Source organism: Drosophila rhopaloa, unplaced genomic scaffold (genome assembly GCF_018152115.1).
Source record: "Drosophila rhopaloa isolate 14029-0021.01 unplaced genomic scaffold, ASM1815211v1 contig_69, whole genome shotgun sequence".
Classification (NCBI taxonomy): Eukaryota; Metazoa; Arthropoda; class Insecta; order Diptera; family Drosophilidae; genus Drosophila; species Drosophila rhopaloa.
In genome coordinates, this window is record NW_025335166.1 from 801004 (window position 1) to 820553 (window position 19550).

Below are 19550 nucleotides of genomic sequence, written 5' to 3' on the forward strand. Positions count from 1 at the left end.
TTCAAGTATGTCCAAAGTTTATTATTAGTACATAATTAATTTTCTTTAATTGCAATTAAGATTTATATGTCCAAAGCATTGCCTTGGCCACCTCCTGGGCCACTTTAACGCCAGAAAGCTGCTCGGTAATCTTCAGGGCAAAATCAAAGGATGTGCCAGGACCTCGACTTGTTATGATATTTCCATCCTGAACCACGTCAGCGTCATCAATATAGCTAAGCAGATAAAACCAGGAACAATATTAGTTTCATTTAGTGACATCAAAAAGGTTTCTTTTAAGTATAAATTATTTATTATACCCTTGCAGAGGGTATAATAATTTGAGTCAAAAGTGTGCAACACAGTGAAGGAGACATCTCCGATCATATAAAATATATATATTAAGTTTTAAAAATATCGAATTGAAACTTTGCACGCACCCTTCGATCCTTTGCACGCAGAATATAAGTCGGAACGGCCGGGATCGCCCGACTATATCCTATAGCCGCCATATTACTGATTGATCGGAAATGCCATAACCTTGGTGTTTGTACAGATAGGAAGTTTTTATGGGTTTTATATTTGGCCAATCAATCCGACCTACCAAATTTCATATGGATCGGCCGACTATATCCTATAGCTGTCATATAACTGAACGATTGGAAATGCCATAACTTTTGTGTTTTTATACCCGTTACTCGTAGAGTAAAAGGGTATATTGTATTCGTGCAAAAGTATGTAACAGCTAGAAGGAAGCGTTTCCGACCCTATAAAGTATATATATTCTTGATCAGGGTCACTAGCCGAGTCGATATAGCCATGTCCGTCTGTCCGTCTGTCTGTCCGTCTGTCTGTCTGTCCGTATGAACGCTGAGATCTCGGAAACTATAAAAGCTAGAAGATTGGCATTTTGCATGCAGATTCTAGGAGTTCCTACGCAGCGCAAGTTTGCCACGCCCCCTTTAACGCCCACAATCGCTTAAATACGATTTTAAAAATTTAAATATTTCGGAAAAGTAAAAATGCAGTTTAATTGTGTTTATCAATACCTATCGAAATGTAGAAGAAATTTTTCAAATCGGACCATTCGTTAAAAAGTTATGCGTGATCAAAGTTTCTATCTCCATCTCCCTCCCTTTACCTGAGTAACGGGTATCTGATAGTCGGGGCACCCGACTATAGCGTTCTCTCTTGTTAAAGTTAGGAAGTTGGTATTTTTTATGAGTGTATAATTTACAGAATATTCTGCAAGGGGCTCCGCCCGTAGTTAGCTTTCCCGTCTTGTTTTTAGAAGTATAGTCTAGAAATCGAAATGTAGTCTTATTGTAATAACTGTAAGGGTATATAAACTTCGGCTTGCCGAAGTTTTCTACCTATCCTGTTTGATACTTTCATATAGCTGTCATTTTATATGTTTATACCCTTTCAGAGGTCAAGTCAAAAGTTTTAAATAAAGGGCACTAGGAATCGTGTAAAGTATATATATTCTTGATCAGCATCACCAGGCGAGTCGATACAGCTATGTCCATCTGTCTACGCAAACTTGTCTCTCAGTTTGAAAGCTATTTGGATGAAACTTTCCCAAAAGTCTTATAAGTAGGAACGGGCGGGATTTAACATGTAAGACGAATCTGACAGGATCGGCCTACTATATCATATAGCTCCCATTGGAAAAATAGGGAAAAAAATAGAATTAATATTGTAACTTTGTTGTTTATTAGCATATACATGTATCTATATACGACTATATCATATAGTCATTAGGAAAAGAGAAATAAAATTATAGCTTCGTTGTCAATTTTAAAGATTTCAAATTTACGCTTTTACTTTAATAAAAATCGGACGACTATATCATAGAGTTGCCTTAGAAACGATTGAAAAATCGACCTAGCTTCATTGTTATAACAGTTGCAACGGTATATAAACTTCGGCTTTCCGAAGTTTGTTTCCTTTCTTGTTTCAAATTAATTCTACAAAGAATATTTCGAAATTAGGTAAAACAAAAACCAAATTAAAAGTATTTAAAAAAAAAATTTCGCTTTAATTTTTTTAATATTATGTTTACTTCAACCTTTTTTGATTAAGTGCTGTTTGAAATAAGCTGTGAGCCACAGTAAGTATACTTATATATATATATATATATATATATATTTACTAATACATTTTTCTTACAACTCCACGGATCTGTAAGCGTTAGCTTGCCGAAGTTAAACTTTGTCTTATTAAGATTTAAATATGAACCTCATCTAAATTAATAATTCATTTTAAGTAAAGTGTGCAAATTGTTTAAGCAACCAGACACATACCAATAATGATCCTTCAATTGGGGCTTCATATCTGGATGCGATGTAATAGATTTTCCTTTTCCTATTCCGTGTTTGGCCAGCGCAGTGGGAGCAGCACAGATAGCAGCAATCATTCCTCCATTTGAGTCCTGGCACCGCAGCAATTCACCAACAGCAGGCGAGTTCATCAAAGCTTTGTTACCAGCCAATCCTCCAGGCAGCACCACCACGTCATAATTTCCGTGGCTCAAGGCCTGCTCCAGAGAAGTATCCGGCACAATGACCACACTCCTAGAGCACTTGACCGGCTCACAGTCATTTAAACCCGCCACCGTGACATTGATCTATCCGAAGTGAAAACAACAATTGAGTACAAATTTATTTATCGTTGAACAACGAAATAGTATGTTAATAAATTAAGAAGTAATGTAGGATATAATTAACATAATCTTCCGCTGTACACAAACAAATAAAATTATAAAAGAACCATTCAGATTTTCTTAAAGATATGTTATAATATAAAGGACTATCCATGCGAAAAGCTTCATTGTTGTTTTGTATCACCTATTAACAAAGATATTTGCTGTTAAAGTGACACTCTCAAAATTGCTTAGACTGTCCGCAGAAACATTAAGCTTATAATAGAAGACTAAGTGACTTGTTTCCAATTAATCAAATAAGCTTTTTGATTTAAGTAAATATCTGCCAATATATTATGAGAAAAAATGTTGTTTTGAGACCACAGCGAATTGACGTATTTTTAGCACTTCATTTCATATTAAAAACTTTAACCCATCCAAACTTACTTTTCCCCGCCGCAGAACATCCGCGGAGATGGTAAACTCCATTTCCTCGGCTCCCGGGGCCAAGATGATCAGAGCGTTCTTGACATCCTGGGTGGATTTGTACCTGGCCAGGAGATCAAGCTGCAGCTGTAGGCCCAAGCTGGCCAGTGATTTCCTCACAACTGTCAGCATTCTAGCCGGAATCTCAAAAGGCAAGTCGAATGTTTAGTTAAATATATTTTTATTGAACAAAAATGAATTGTGTATGCTGTTTTCTTATTATAAACGCAAACAGAAATTATTTGTTTTCTATAAGGTTGGTTTGGGTTTTATGTTTTGAACTCAGATTAAAAAACAAAGCCGCAAAACTTTTTAAAAATAAATGTAATTTGTATAAAACATAGTTTTTGTATAATGTAATTGTGTTTTTTTTAACTTAATTGAGTTTGTTGATTTTTGTTAAATTGTATTTGTATTGAAGCGCTTATAATTAATTGTTAGACAGCTTTACATAATTCTATCGAAAAGATCATCAACTTTCATTAAATTGCATATGACACAAACTCGGATTTTGGTTTTGCCTTGTTACTTATTTAATTTTGTGGAAAATTGTCGTTTACGTCGTATTTTAAGTCACATTTAAAACTGGTTTGATTTGTATTCCTCAATAAACTTGATTTTGTTTTGTTTTACTAATAACATTTAAAAAGATCACCAAAGTTACAGATTTCCCATATTACGTTGCTCACGTTGCTTTTTATATTTATCATTATGTTGATGTATTTTGTTTACTCCGCTTAAATTAGAACTAATAATATGTATTTTATTGATTAATTACCCGGCATTTTGGTTGATTTTTAAAGTAAGGGATGTACCAGATGATCTCTTTAATCTTAACGCCATTATTAGTGGTATTATCGTATTGATTTTGCTAGTCCAATTTCAGCTAAGGGCTATCTGATCTGATTCGTATTTGGAACAATACATCGAGAGTGGAGATTGTGGGGCTATGGTTATCGCGCGCGTGGGCTAGGTTTCAGAGGGTAGGACTCGGGGACTAATTGGAAGAGTATAGAGTACACACATATCATACGTTAGTTATTCAAATATAACGTTTATAATTGCTTGGAGTTAGTCCGTCACTTCTTGAAATCTCGGTAATTGTGGCATATAATTTTTTTTAGATTTAGATTTGTATTTTTATTTCCTTTAGGAAGAGTTGTGCAAATTGCTGTTCTAGCTTCGATTTCGATCTGATTATATATCTAGGTATATATCTATATTTGTTGTATATAATTGTAGACATCTATAAACGGCACATTTATAAGTAATATGTAAAAACAATGCGACCCCAATTCTATTTCTTACTTATCTTCTTGTCTTATTTTTTTGTGTTTTTTTCATGTTTTTCTCGATTTATCTTTAGTTTAAAGCTCAATTGAATTTTGACAGATAAAAATTTAAGTTCCCATGTGGAAATCCCGGCCTTTTGTCTTTTTTTTGGGCCTCTGGAGCAGAACATAGGTTGGAAATGATATCTAAGGCGTTCCACTATCTCCAACCTTCTCCTCAAACTTTTATTTTAGCTGCACGATACTGAAGAAACCATTGAAATTGTAGTGTGTGTGAGTTTCTTGGGGAAAATTGGAGTTCTCAAGTTTACTTTATATATTTACGCGTGTATATAGGGACAACCGTTACAGCCCATTGTTTTGGATGGGAGATAGCAGCTTATTGGCATTTTTTTTAGTGATTAGTGGTTTTCCCGTCAATATTCCGCTTCTTTTTTTGCGAGTAGTTAAAGCTTTGGACATTTCTCATGTATTGTGTTGGTAAAGTAAATTATTGTTGAATATTTCGCTCATTTTACAACTACGAGATGCATTCATTGTCGGCACACTTTTCAGCTTCAGCTTAAACTAATTGAATATATAATGTAAATGTTGGTTCTGTCTGGGCGATCTGAAATCGACCCCGAATCGCGAACTCCTTTGCATTGTTTCGTTTTTGTTTTTTGCTTAGAACTAAAATTGGTTGTTTGTTTTTTGCTTCGGGTTGCTTTAAGTAAAAATTAAGAAATAAATTTAAAATTTTAATCCCTTGTGTAGAAACTACAAAAAACAAATGGAAAGTGAACAATTACAATTTAAAAAGTCAACAAATACGGCCCCACTTTGACTTCACAGCCCCACAAAATGTTAATCAATTTCAAATTCAGTACAAAAATAAGCTATTTATCTCGGGTATGATATATCTTTCTGTGGTAAGCCTCTGTTAGAAGACTAGTTAAAATGAAAGAATATTCGTAATTGAGAAAATTAGTTTATAAGAGTACTGGATTTTAAAAACCAGAAAACCAATGATAAGCTTCTAAACATTTCTGGCTTCACAAATATGTAAAAAAAACATCACAAAATTTAATTTCCTACGAATATTTCAGTTAGAAAACTTTTTTGTTATTGATATATATTTCCATAAATGTAGGCAATTATGAATCTTATATAGGAAGTTTGAAGATCCATTTTTGTATATTTCTCAGCCAATTAAAGAAATTAAATCCCTAGAGATTTCTGAAGGATTGATTTAACATTTTGGCCGGCTGTGACATTCCCTCAGTATATTTTTTTTTATATATTTTTTTGGAGGATTACCAACTAATTTGTAAGTGCAATAAATGATTTAATATAAGCATATTGATTTAAATATTATGTATTTTATAATGCTCACATTATGTACGATTGGCAAAACAGCTTGCAAAATTGGTAACTAAATCTAAATTAAAGGATCTGTGAATGATGTACACAAGTAAAAATAAGGTTTGGTCCGGGGGAGTCGGAGAAGATCGTCCTCGCCCGCACCGCATAAATAACAACTCATCATAATGTTAACTTGAACTGTGTCCTCGATATAGTACAAATATTAAGCATACGTTTCATATTGATATTGTTTGTTTGTTTTTGCTTGTTGATTTTGACGAAACTAAAACTACTTTGTAAAATATTGAAATGTAGTTGCCACCTCTCTCCGGGGGACGGTGGATAAGAGTTACCTTGTTTATATTACCCGTACACCACTTTGCTCTAAAGTTAATTAATACGAAATTACAATGAAAAACAGGCATGTTCGCGATGTTTTCCCATTCGAAGAATCAACATGAAGAAATCAACAAATTTCGTTACGCTTTTAAAAAAATTATAAAGTACAACTAAATATCTTTAGGTTAAGTGTAGGAGGTACATAAATAAGAGGACATTGAGTGATATGCCTTGGACTCGGGAAGGGGAGAAGTTCGGAGTCTGATTGTGTGCATACAAGAGGGTAAACTAAAGATATACATAAAATATCAGCACTGCCAACGTAACTGCTACCGCGTTATTTGCACTTTCGACTTCAAGAATTCTAATCTTGTTACAGTTCCATTCTGTTTTTTTTTGTTTTGTAAAAACGTTAAATGTTAGATCTAGGCTTAGGTATTTATATATTAGGCTCGTCTCTGTAAGTATAGCTATTGTTTTGACCAAAAGTTTGTCCCTTGTTGAAATTGCAGTTCTCGTTATACCGCCGCGCTCTTATAGACCATTAATCTGATCTTTTATTTTCTGATTTTTCACTAGAGCCCAACTTACAAACTATTAAATGTTCTTGCTTTATTTAATCAGCGCCCTAGTTATTGAAGTATTTCATTAGTACATACATGCTAAGTTGTGTTTACACTCTTTCAATGCTTCTCGCTTTAATGTCGCTTGTGGTTTTTGTTTATAATTTGGTGGTGGTCTTCGTTCACAGTACAGAGAATCCGAGTGATTGGTGTTCTTGCGGTGTTTGCTGTGTGGTTCGATCAGCAACGTATTCATTTTGTATACTAAAAACCTTTGGTTGTATGCATTCATTCATATTCATTCATCATGTCTTCATTTTGTATCGTGTAAAAATATATTGTACAATGTAATCGTAATTGTTATTACAAAAGTTGTCTCTCTCTCGTGTGGATGACGCTTTTCCATGTTTTTTTTGTTTTGTTTTTTGTTATCGTGATTTGGTTGGTGTTGTTGTCGTAGTTTTTGTTCCCTTTAGTTGATTTCCTATTTTCTTTCAATTTGTTTGCTACGCTTGTTTTTGAGAATTCTCACATTTCGCTTTCGGGTTCGTTTATTCTTCTTCGGTTGCGCAAACTTGTGCATAACATTCGATTGCCTATTCCTAAAATTTCTCACTGTGTGCTATCTGCTTTGTAAGTGGATGAGTGTTGTTTTTGTGTCTTTGTGGGATTTTCTTTTGCTTACTAAATAACTAATGCATGCAAGATCTTCGTATTCTCGTTGGTTAACCTCCCATCGCGCTGACTCAACGTAAAATGTAACTTAAAACTTAATTTTAAATTTCTAGGCCTGGCTTTCAACCGCTTGCTGATCTGAGGGAAGGAAGTGGGGGGAATAGCTTATTCGAATTTAATTTCGAAACTGATTTTGTATTCTTTAGCTTTTTGGTGTTGGCATATGGGGCGATACTTTTTAGGCAAAGTACATGACCTTCTTGGTGTCCGCGTGCACAGTGATGGCTCTGGCCATGGCGCCTGGCGTGCGGTCCTCGGAACAGCCGCTCTGGTGCGAGCCCTCGCCCGAATCGTGCTCCTTTTCCACCAGATGGTATCTACAAAAGATGCATTTATGTTATTACTTAATCTCAAATTTGGGGTTGCAGGGCTCACCTGGCACGGAAGGCCACTAGATGGGCGTAGTACGCTGGCGCCGGTATGCTGACGGAGCGGGTGCACCGCACGTACGTGTGGCACAGCTGATACGTGAGACACTGTAACTCGTCCGAGTCAAAGTGATTGTCGTCCCACAGAACGTGGTAGTGCGACGGGCGACTGGTGCCCTGGATGCCTTGATGGCTGCACAGATAGAAATCGAATTCGGTGGGATGTGTGATGCCCACATCGACGGTGGTGCCTGCGGGAATGTTGCCCGACTTGCCGCTCTGCTCCTTCTTCTCCGCGCAGAAAAGACGCGTGTGATGACGCTTTTGCACTACGATGAACGTAATGCCCGGTCGGTATTCCGGCTCCAGCTTGATGCAGGCCTCCCGAATGGCGGTCAACTCGTGCTGGAGGACATGGGGGAATTGGCCCTCGGAGACACCGTCGCGATAGAGTATGATGCGGTGGGGCTTATAGCCGCCCGTCGACTTGTAGAACATGATAAGCAGCTCGCGCACCATGCTGCTTAACTCCTGGATGATCTCCTGGCGATGCTGTTGCACCCGAACGGTGGCGGCGTACCGCGAAGGATGAGCATCCATTGAGCCCACCACGGCGGCAATCGATGGTTTCTTGTTGTCGCCAGCTGGTGGGTGGGTTACATCAGCACCCAAAAAAATTACCGGCTCGTTAAAGACCTTTGGCCTGATGGAAGGCACCAGGATCGAATTGATGCCGCCCAACTTGACGTTGATCTTGAGACAAAGATTGGACAGCGTCTGCGGCGAAGTCTTGTTCACGTTCTTGGCCTGCACACACTGGGTAGCCATGCCCAGGACGGTGTCGCCCACGCGCTTCACCTCAGCATAAACCGGAGTCTTCCCTGGTAGCACTACCACGACAAGCTGCAGCCCCGGGAAGGTAATTTTCAGGTAGCGGAACATTGGCTCGACCTGATCCGGTCCAGTGGCGTATTTGCAGAAGCACGGCTGGCCAATGATCGGCATGCCGGCATCGTTTGAGATCTTCTGCAGCTGCTGGGTGAAGTTACGCAGTGCATCTTCGCGCACAGTGCGCTGGGGGGCAAAGCAGGCGATGGCCCATATACGGATCTCAACGCCGGTGAAGAACTGCTTGCCTCGCATATCCCACACACCCTGGTTGGGCGAGGCCAAACTCACCTTGTTCTGTGGCGGAAACAGTTGCTGGCCAGTGATCCCGGTAGACACACGTCCCCCATACTGAAGCTTGGGCGGGGGCAAAACGCGTCCGCGCACCTCCATCATCGAGTTGGAAATGGTCAGGCCGAACTCCTGTACATATGAGTCGTTGTTGAAGTCGGCACGCTTCACCAGATTGTTGATCTCACGCTCGCGATCGGGTGCTGAACGGGCGGTGGCCTTGATCATGGTCGAGGTCTGCATATCTGTCAGCTTCTTAATACACCGCTGTCCGGCCACAATGTTGCACACTTCCAAGGGAAGGTAGGTGTGTTTGTGCTCTTGACCCACTTGCAGGCAGGGCAAATGCGGATAACGCAGCTTCATGCGGTATTTATCCAGGAAATACTTTGCGACTGTGCACTCGACGGTCTGTCCATTTTCCAGCTGCAGTGGGAAACTGGAATTTGTTTTTAAATAATAATTAGCAACAGCAGAATGGTTTGGCAACTATAAGATTCTTACGATTGCATCTGTGCGGGACGCCGGGTGACGTTGCACACACGATACTTCCGACGCATTTGGCCGCAATGGGTAATTTCGATCTTCAGGCCTTTTATCTCCTTAGTAAACTTCACGCGTTGCGAGTCAGTAAGTGGTTTACGCTGCTCGTTGATATCGCGTATGTCCAGCACCTCGCACATAAAGTCAATGACTGGTTGTGCCTTGTAGAAAGCAGTGGCCGAAACTGGAACAGATTTAAAGGTTATTAGGGAAACAGAAGGTCTTGAGTGGGCAAAACTCACCATCAATGTTCAGCATCATCTTCCACTGCGAGGGCCTCACGCTCTGATGGAAACCGAACCACACCTCTCGTCCACCGCCCAAAGGATGGTAATAACCATCCGGAGAGCTAAAGAAGCTGCGCCCTACAGGAGTGTACGTCATGCTGGGCAGATGGCGCATGACCACGTCCAGAGCCAGAATGGCATCGTAGGGTATCTGCCGGGTTCGACCTTCCAGAGCCTCTTCCAGATTAAATAGAGAGACCTGAGCCTGCCACTTGATCGTCACGCGAAAGATGCGATCCTTGCCCTCGCCGGGCAAAGTCACCTCCAGCTCCAGACGTTCGTTGCCGATGGGCAATGGATCGCGGGTGTATAGATTGTTGCGACCATCAAACACCGGCTTGAGCACGCCGAAGATCTTGCTATAAGCATGCACCATTGTCTCGATGATCTCACGATTCACCTTTCGCGGACACTTGTCTGGCTGAATGTTGATGTCGTAGTGGTGAACATAGCCACGCGGCATTGTCACCTGGAAGTGATTGGCGCGCAGCACAATCGGGCGCCCTTCTCGTCCAAGATTGGGTCGGCGTGGGCACGTGAAGACGGGCATGTCCGGTTGAGTGGCTGGCGTGGCGGCGGCAATCGCTGGTGTCACGCTGCCGGTGGTGGCGCCCAAGGCGGAGGCCACCTGGGCAGCAGTTGCAGCTGCACCAGCCACAGTTGCTCCACCAGAGGCCACATTCTGGGCACTTGGGCTAGTAACTGCGGTGGGATTGACCGACGAGCCGGGAGCTGGTGGTGCTGCAAAGTCAACTGAAAATTAGTCTCATCTCTCAAAATATATTTTAAGGATAAAAAGGTTAAAAAAAACGTAAAAAACTAGCCAATATCTAACAGAAAGTTTGGGGATTGGTTTCAGTTGCTTAGTTAAATCTCAGGAATTACAGAATTAAAAAAATTTATATATATTTACATATTTATATCTCTTCTTTTTTTATGGTTTTTCTGTCATATTTTATTTAAACTATTTCTCAATAATAAATGATAAGATTTTGTTTTGGTAATTTAATTTAATGGAAGCTTTTCCGAAAATATCGTCTAATATTAACTTAAAAATTATGTATATTTTGTTAAGGCGTATGCAAATATTCTATGTACATTAGGATAGATGCCAGTTTTATACAAAATGTAAGGCTGTACTCTTACCACTTTATACATTGTTTTGATGCCCTTCAAGTATAACAGAAAGAAATATTTAAAAAAAGGGCTTCAAAATGTATGTATGAATCAGTGACCTTTTAGAATAAGGTCCTTTTGTCACTCTGCTAAGAGTATAGTTTTTAAAACATGGATTTCCCTCAGCAATAATTTTTAAATTAAAGTGCGGGCATATCGTTGTAAACCAAAAATAAAATTATAGCTTTCAAATATTTACTTTTCTTTGGATAATTCCAGAGAATATGGAATTACATTCTTTAGAACATTCACTGCCACAACAAATTTTTATTGTTAAATTGATTGCACAAAAAACCCTATTATTAAGAGAGCTTAGAGACGTCCAACCTAATGTACATATAGAAGAATAAAAAGAAATCAGTGATCCTAAAATGTAGATTAATATGGGGGTGTCACAGAAATCCCTTTCTCTTTAAAATGTACTTATGGTGTATATAAAAATGTCAATTGCATTATCGGTGAAAGAGATTTCTGTGGAAAATCGTAAATAGGAAAAAATAGTTACAAAAAAACCTCCTTATCTATCTGAGAAATAATTTTATTAAAAACTGTTTAGCTACAAAATCTATTTTTGTATCATAGACCATTCCAAAGTGATGACGATCATGTTCAATATAAATCCCTAATTCCAAAGAGATAACCCAGCTGTCTGAGAAAAGCTACCCCTTAAATGCTACAAGCAAAACTGATCATGCAACGAGCGTAAAACACATAATAAAATATATTTAAATTCAAACAGGTATTTAAGTTCATCTGTAGAGTTATACTTCAAGTGCAATTTGCATGGTACGAAGAAACAAACAGTTACACGGAACGAAAAGTTGAAACATATTCATTTCTTTTCTTAGTTTTTGGAGTGTTTTTTTGTTAGTAATATTACGCCAAATAAGTATTTAAAGGATAGGTTAGTTAGTGGAGAAAATGTGTTAGGAACACCAAACTAAAGAACGTAAACACAAACAGTTTTGTTTAGATTTTCGAATTAATCAAATTCCATAAGGTTCTTAGTAATTTTAGTAATCGTTTTTGGTTTTTGAGAGAAATTTACATGTGAGCGTGTCGAAGCTAGTCTGCGCCTGAGAGGGACTCTGAGGCCGAGTGGGCGAGGGGGTCCACTGTGACTCTATAAAAAGAAAATGTAATCAAATAAACGCAAGGTAATAAAATGAAAATGGAAATTATGAGGTTCAAATCAAAACGGGTAATGGCCAATCGATGGTTTTTTCGATGATGTAAAATAAAAATCATGATATCAAAAGGTGAAACGATGTAAAAACCGAAAAAGGTAGTGATAACGAACGAAAAATAAATGAAATAAATAAAAGTGCGTTAATAATATTTTAGTTACAGTTTTATTTCATCATTGTCATCAATAAATATAAGTATGTCTTGCGTTAAATAGTGTATAAGAGTATAGTGTAACCTGCTGCCACAAGTCGTTTTTCACTTGGTCAGATATTTAGGGTTTAATTGGTTGAGTAGTATTTCCATATCCAAGTCCTGGGTTAGCAACCATTTGGTTAATAGTTCATAGTTATTGCACCTTTCAACCTTGAAAATCCCCAAGTGGGTTCAGTTTTGATGTTCCACCCGACAAATATTCATTTAATGGTTAAAAGTCATTTTTGGCAACTTTGAACTCAAATATAAATGACTAAATAGTTCGTTTGATTTAGCATTTTAACAAAATTAAGATTAAAGGTTTTTAAATAGAAAAATAAATAAATAACGAGTAAATAAAATTGACGTAGATCACTTCAAATTTCATTTGACTAGGACTACAGTTCTAATCTTTTTTAAATCGTTAATGTCTTTAATTGGTATTGGGTATCACTGAGAATAGTGTCAGCTTTAATAGTATTGTTATTTTATTATTGGTATTTAATATTTTACAAATATCCTTTTCCCTTCCCTGGAGCCCTTGTTCGCCCTTTCTCTATTCCCTTTCTCTATTCGCACCATAAATATTAAAATGAAATATGCACAATAGACGGCAAAGGGCCACGCAATAAGAAGAGTCTGCTCTTCAAACTCAGACACTCTCCGAACAGTCGTAGGCCCCAAAAGCAACCCCGGAAAAGCAGGAAACTATTGCGACGCGACGGTCGTTGACCCAATTTTTGCGCATTTTCAACTCTGCACTCCAAGCACGTGTCTGTGTGTGCCACTCGCGCACCACAATGAAGTCCAGCACTTGCAAAATACATATATATATGTACGGATTTGTATAGGTGCAAGTAGAACATCGAAAACTTGATTAGTGGATGATGGGCGAGAGGCGGGGGTGTGTTTGTGTGGGGAACTTGTGGCAGCAGCAGTTTTTATTACTTAGTCTGGAAATTGTCTATTCTTTTAGCTTCTTCTTCATCATATACTAGCCACTTACGTTGTCCGACTGGATACATGTTTTTGCACTAAGTTAGGTTTGGTTTAAGAAAAATATTTAATATATAAAAGGTTGGCTCGTGTTTTTTCTCTTTTGATGTTTCGTGTTTTGGTGTAAAATGTAATTGATTGTGGTTTTCTTTGTTGTGGTTGTTGTTGTTGCTTTTGGTTTTCTACTAATTATTTATAGTTTTTGTATTTTGTTTTTTTTTGTTTTTGATTTCAGCCTTTTGCTTATCACACTTTAAAGTAGTTTAAAGTTTTATTCGTTTGGTAGATTTTGCATTTGTTGTTTGTTGTTGCGCGTGGGCGTGGCGTAGGCGTATTTATATAAATTGGAATTAGCAACAGACAAGTGGGTATTATCTCGTCTCTCTTTCTCTCTCTTTCTTGATTTGCATTATTTTATTTATATTATTATTGTTGTTATTTAATATTGGAAAAGAACACAAATGTAGGCACAGCTTTCGTTTAAATATGTATGTATTTTTTATGTACACACCTAGGCGTGTATATATGTTTATTTATATACTTATTATATATGTATCTAATGCTCTTGTAATACAACTAAGAAAAAATTCTTCTTTATGCTCGGGTATCTCGTGAGTGCAATTGTATGCGTGCGTGTGTGTGCTTCTCGGCCTGTGTGTGAATGTGTGCTGCTCCGCTATACAGCAAGAAAATGCGTTTGTATGCGTTTTTTTATATATGGCAGCCCAAAGAAATGTGTGCACGTAAAATTCTTGACTTTTCGAGACGTGGTTTTTGTGCACCAAACACGTTCGCGCCGCCCGCTCTTACGCACAAACCGTGGCCAGACTATTGAATTTTGATTTAGCACAACTTTTGTTAGCTTTTCACGTCGCGCATTATGCAAAAAAATGCAATTTTCTTCAGCTTTTCCCACAGCCACACACTAGACGTCCACACAAAAATTGTACTCGCGACGTGTGAGCGTGACGCACGCTGTACACTCTTAACCACACTTAAATGAGGGCAAAGCACTCTCGTCTGAGACCGTGCGTGTGAGCGGGATGACTATATGTCGGCAGACTATGCATAGCGAGGCAGGGTTGTTTAGACAAAGCATTGCAGTGTTGAAAGGCGAGCGCCGGTTATCGGCTCTGGATGCTTATCGGTATCGCCACCACTCAGCTGTTACGTAGCGTGTTTGTTACGTCGTAGTTTTCGTAGAAAACTGGTGTTTTTCTGGGCAAAAAGAATAAATAATGTCTGTGCCTTTTAGCGGTGCTCTTCGCCGCTCGGGCGGCATTGTTTCGGCTATTGGCAAACAGCTCAAGAGCGTAAATTTAAAGGGTGTCAAGCGGATCACCGTGCAGTTCGATCCGTTTGCGGAAAACGTCAAGTCCACACGGTAAGTCGGAAAAGCGCTTTCCACATATCGATAGCGGGACCTGCGCACTGTCTACTGAATAAGAAAATTTTCACGGAACCAAAGTGCGTAAGCCAAACGAAAAAAAGAACGCAAGAAAAACTCAAAAACCCAAGAGGTGCAGTGAAGTATTCACACGAAAACCAATAATTTGAGGTTGTTTTCGAGTTGGCAAGGATGATAGATGAAGCGGGGGTCACACTTACCATAGACCTTCCCGATAATGCCCACGGCGGAGGTCATCTGGAGATCCGGGAACGTCAGCGGCAACGGGTGCGGGTGGAGCTGAGCTGGCCCTCCAGGAGCCAGCTCACGCTCCGTGGACATTTTAGTCGGTGTCGGCGTCAGTTTGAGGCGGCGGCGCTGCTCCTGGAAAACAAGGAGAATGAAAAAATCAATTTCCCACAGTAATAACTCTTTTTTGTCTCCCCACAGAGAATTCCTTTTTTTGCTCTCCACTCCCAAAGTGGCACTCACAAATCCCAAGTGCGTAATAAAGTCGGAAATAGTATGCGATCGGCAGTCGGCCAGCATCAAGTTTGCTTTGATTGATTCAGCCCAAGGTAAGGCTTTAAAATTGGTTCATATCAGTGACGGTTAAAACTCTCTTTTATTTGCTCCCCTTAGTCAGGATACTTCAAAACCAACTGAAAATTAGGTTCTGAGTCTAGAAATCTTTGCCATTTTCTTATCCTAATAAAGTTTAATGTCGATTTACTTAAAAATATCGTCTAAAATCTATTGTCAAATATTTCAAAATTTGTATTTGTATTTATAGATTTTCTAGAGATCTTATAGGAAATAATAATTTTGATCTAATCTTCTATCTAATAATATATTTTTAAAATATAATGGGCCAAAGAGGTCTTACGACAATTTTCCAGAAAGCCTTTTAGATTTTTTAATAACTTGAGATAGAGAGTTTTAGTTGAATAAGTTTTGAGCTACACCTATCTTTTTTTTGCTCCTACAGAACAAGCGAAAGTCAAGGAGATTCGCTTCAATAGTGACAATATCAACACTCTAGAGCTCCTTCAGCTGTGCAACAGACACGTGTCCAGCTTGGCACCGCCCGAAGAGATCACCAACAAGGTCCTGACGAAGGCGGAAAAACAGAAGCTCGGAGGAGGCGCCGGTGGCGGAAAGAAGGCAACCAAAAAGAAGTAGAGGACACACAACAACCCTCGCCATGGTGAGGAAACACAAAGGAACGCTGGCGGTGATCGAGAAGATCTACCAGGATATTCCCGCCTTCTCCGACATATTCACCGAGGAGAGCTTTTACATGTTCGCCTTTTGCTTTGTATGCGGGACCATCCTGGTGGCATTTATTCTCTCCCGGTTCATCACCATCAAGCCCGTTGACTTCTGAACCAAATGCCTTGTCCAAATCCACATACATACTTTCAAAATATAAGCTTCAACATGTACCACTCCGCTCTGTATTGTCTTTTTGGCCCGACTGTGCAAAAGGGCAGCGTTCGATTCGGTCCGTCAGCCTGTCTGTGTTTTTTTTTTTTCGAAACCAGTTTTTAAGCCCTGGTAAACCGGAAAATCATCTGGTCCTGCTGCTGCAAACGTTTGCTGCGACTGTGGATGCCAGCGGATCGAAAGAGAGTCGGCTGCTGGTTAGAGCTTATTATCACAATGGGACGGAAGGAGTCGACGATAATTGCACCGAAGCAATGTGTCATGCAAAGTGGATGTGTCTGGAGTGGACCCAATGAAAGGAAATCGGAGCTTTCATTCTTAAAACAATTTGATTTGTTATTGCATGTTTCGTTTCTGATGGCCTTTTAAAAAAGATTAACAATTTTCAGATAAGATATGATTAAAATATTGCCGGTTGACAAAACTAAAATTATGTTAAACAAGTTATTTGGTTAGTATTGCCCAAAAGGTCAGACCGGCAGCAAGCGAATAAATGTAGTTATATTTATCTTTCTTTTGCCATTAGCTGATGCTTTTGCATAACACACGATATGCCAAAAATCTAAATTTTCATTCGATACGGCTCATCTAATTCGGGCCTGCTGTTCTGTTGAAATTTGTATAGTCAAAGTCGAGCCCTTTGTAAAAGGCATTAATTTCCAATATGGATATATTTCTCTAGTGCGGTCACAATAAATATATGGAATATTAAATATAAAATACATAGAACCAATCGGCTATCTATCTTTTTATCTTGTTATTGGGGCCAGTAAGGTACATTTTTATTAAAAGGCTTTTCTTTAACATATGTATACGTCTGTAATATTTGCTCGACCATGTTTAATTGGTATGAAAATGGATGAAAATAGTCAGGATAAATACTTTCGTCGCGTGTAGGGAATCTCCATCTTTAAAGTTAAGACTATTAAACATTTATTTACCCACTTCTGTTGTGAATACCAAGTCATAAGTACTTTCCTGTAGGTCATAATAAACTGCAACAGGCAAAGGGAAAGCTTTTAAGATGCACAGACAGCTGTTGAGATGAAGTTCTGTCTCTTCTTTTTCCTTTAAAGAGGGTAAAGGAAGAAAGTGCCCAACACACTCCAAGCTTTGAGCAAAAGTTTTAAAATGGCGCGCTACGACAGTTTTTATGTATCTGCGGACATCGATGAAATGACTGCAACTGCCAACTAACTGTTGAAGTGTGGCAGCTGCAAATTGTTGGTGAAAGTTGCCCCAAAAAGCTGCGCCACACTGTGGTTAAACGAATTCGGTGCAGAGTAGCCAAGTTCAATGTCAGGCTAGACGGTTTCCCCGGCTGTTGAACAGCCATGAAGAAGGTATTGCATCGTTAAAACTTTCGCAACCCCACTTGGTAATTTATAACATTAATTTATCCTTGAAGAGGGTATACCAAAATCGAGTAGAACTTTGGAAATACATGCATACATAAGGTAAATATATACCTCAGCAAGATATATATTTATACCAAGGTATATATGTATTTTTACCGCATATCTCCGATCCGATATCTTCAAACCTATAAAGAACTTATTTTGTCCAAATAAATATGGGTTTGATATGTATTTAAATTTAAAATTGCAGTATTGTAAAACATCATATTGCATTTTTTTTTTAATTTTAATTAAAATGCTGGTTTCTGAACCTTTAAATCAATGTAATATTAAAATATGAAGCACTGGGCTACGATTTCAATTGGCTATCATTATTTGTAACGCAGAACAATTAAAAATGTCGTAACTAACTGAAATAAATTATTTTTACGATCAAAATGACTATAAGGAAAAGGACAACAAATTTTACTTGTGCTAGAGCATTTACCCTTCGGTTTGTCGAAATGAACTTCGTTTTTCGATTCCTGACGTAATTTGCTCGGGACGAAGGGTGGTGGAGGAGCACAAAAGTCCTATTGGAAGCTAAGGATGTGACCTTTCTACCAAAATATAAACACTGTCTGTATGGTCGTCCCGTTCGCACCCACACGCTCACAGGCGCTCTTGAAATTTCCCGCAGCATATGCTCAGGCGCCATTTGTGTTTTGGTTTTTTTTCCTTTTTTTGGAGGGACACCTCCATTTTAGCTGGAGCTTCTGCAGCTGTTCTGGAAGCCTCGATTTGCCGGCAAACTCAAAGAACCCCACTGGTTCGAGTGTTTACTTACCTTATCGCAAAAGTGCAGCTGACTGGGGCTGTGTTCCTTATCAGCTTTATCAGCGGCAAATCAAGCGTTTTTTGTTGCGAATGCCGTTTATTTGAGGGAAACTCATTAAGGAGTTGCGTAGGGCTCGCGTCTTAACTGTTTTAAACCGTTACTGGGTTTACTTTTCCAGCTCTAATTGGAAAGAACGAGAACGATAAATGCAGGAAACGGTTGAAACGCAGTTTCTTATGTGGTTGCTGCTGCTTTTTTGTTGTTGGTGTTGCCAGATCGTTGCGCCGGAGATATTGCGAATCCGCAAAGCTTTTTGTTTACTTTCTTATTTGACAATACACACTCTATGCGCTTCTTATTTCATATTATTTTATTTTTGCAATCTTCTTGCGCTTGTGTCAGTGTTGTGTGTGCGAGCGAGTGAGTCAAAGTCAAAGGTTTCTAGTGTATGTGTGATTATCCCTCCCCCTCTTGCGTTTTTTTTTTCACATTTGCTTTGCTTTTTGTTTTTGCCGCGGCTTTTAACTTTTTATGGCAACTACTTTGGAGGGAAAAGCTTTCCCCACAATCCGCAAAGCAGTCATGCAATGGAAAAAACATACAGACTTCCACCAGCACGCACACACACTCACGTCCGCCAAAAGCACCAACACACACACAGCGAAGATTGCTACAAAATGAAAGCACCAACAACAACAGATACAAAAACATGCAGCCCGCGACGTACAATTTGCGAAGAAAAATATGGAAATTACTGCAGATCTGGATGTATCTGTATTTTCGTTTTGCAAAGGAGATCGCTTGAGATCGTTATGTATAAGAATCGGAAGCCAATTACAAAAACTTGCAAACGCGCGAAATTTGCACAAACACAACTTATAGGTTGGCCGTTTTGGAATTGAATAAAATAAATATTGTTGCGTGTGCCTGTGTGTGTATCTGTGTGAGACGGCTCGCAGAGAGAGAGCACGCAATTCGTGCCAGGCAGAGACAACCATAGGAACCGAGTGAGCGAGTAGGGCATCGAGCTTTTGTTAGGGGTACACCAACATAATATGACCTTGTCAGGATTACTATTCCCATTACATCCATAAATTCGCAGCTATTTACTATACAAATTTAAAATTTAACCTGCAACTATAGCTTAAACTATAATTTTCTGTAATAGAAAGCCCTTAACTACTACATTATTTTCCACCGTGAAAGGCTTTCTTTTAAGATAGCGAAAAAA

At 38.9% G+C, this 19550-nt stretch overlaps 4 protein-coding genes across 7 annotated transcripts; 2 read left to right on the top strand and 2 right to left on the bottom strand.

Annotated features, from left to right (window-relative positions):
- Positions 1–3241, bottom strand: LOC108044783 (protein DJ-1alpha). Its single transcript, XM_017123926.2, has 3 exons — positions 3071–3241; positions 2286–2608; positions 1–215 (listed from the first exon to the last, which is right to left on the bottom strand). Exons 1-3 carry the CDS (start codon positions 3239–3241, stop codon positions 56–58), a joined length of 654 nt encoding a protein of 217 aa, XP_016979415.2. The 3' UTR covers positions 1–55.
- Positions 3242–3273: 32 nt separating this feature from the next.
- Positions 3274–19222, bottom strand: LOC108044781 (protein argonaute-2). 4 transcript variants are annotated; one of them, XM_017123919.2, is made up of 8 exons: positions 19047–19222; positions 18329–18499; positions 14920–15082; positions 11984–12058; positions 9715–10500; positions 9434–9656; positions 7758–9368; positions 3274–7699 (listed from the first exon to the last, which is right to left on the bottom strand). In XM_017123919.2, the coding sequence occupies exons 3-8, from the start codon at positions 15038–15040 to the stop codon at positions 7561–7563; spliced, it is 2955 nt and encodes a 984-aa protein (XP_016979408.1). In that variant the 5' UTR covers positions 15041–15082; positions 18329–18499; positions 19047–19222; the 3' UTR covers positions 3274–7560. The 4 variants fall into 4 exon arrangements, with proteins under 4 accessions (XP_016979408.1, XP_016979409.1, XP_016979410.1 ...); XM_017123920.2 differs by lacking the exon at positions 11984–12058; XM_017123921.2 differs by lacking the exons at positions 14920–15082; positions 18329–18499; positions 19047–19222 and adding an exon at positions 13322–14327.
- Positions 14450–15880, top strand: LOC108044784. The gene is made up of 3 exons (XM_017123927.2): positions 14450–14695; positions 15149–15276; positions 15687–15880. Exons 1-3 carry the CDS (start codon positions 14550–14552, stop codon positions 15878–15880), a joined length of 468 nt encoding a protein of 155 aa, XP_016979416.1. The 5' UTR covers positions 14450–14549.
- Positions 15903–16143, top strand: LOC108044785. Its single transcript, XM_017123928.2, has one exon. It carries the CDS (start codon positions 15903–15905, stop codon positions 16083–16085), a length of 183 nt encoding a protein of 60 aa, XP_016979417.1. The 3' UTR covers positions 16086–16143.
- Positions 19223–19550: the final 328 nt, after the last annotated feature.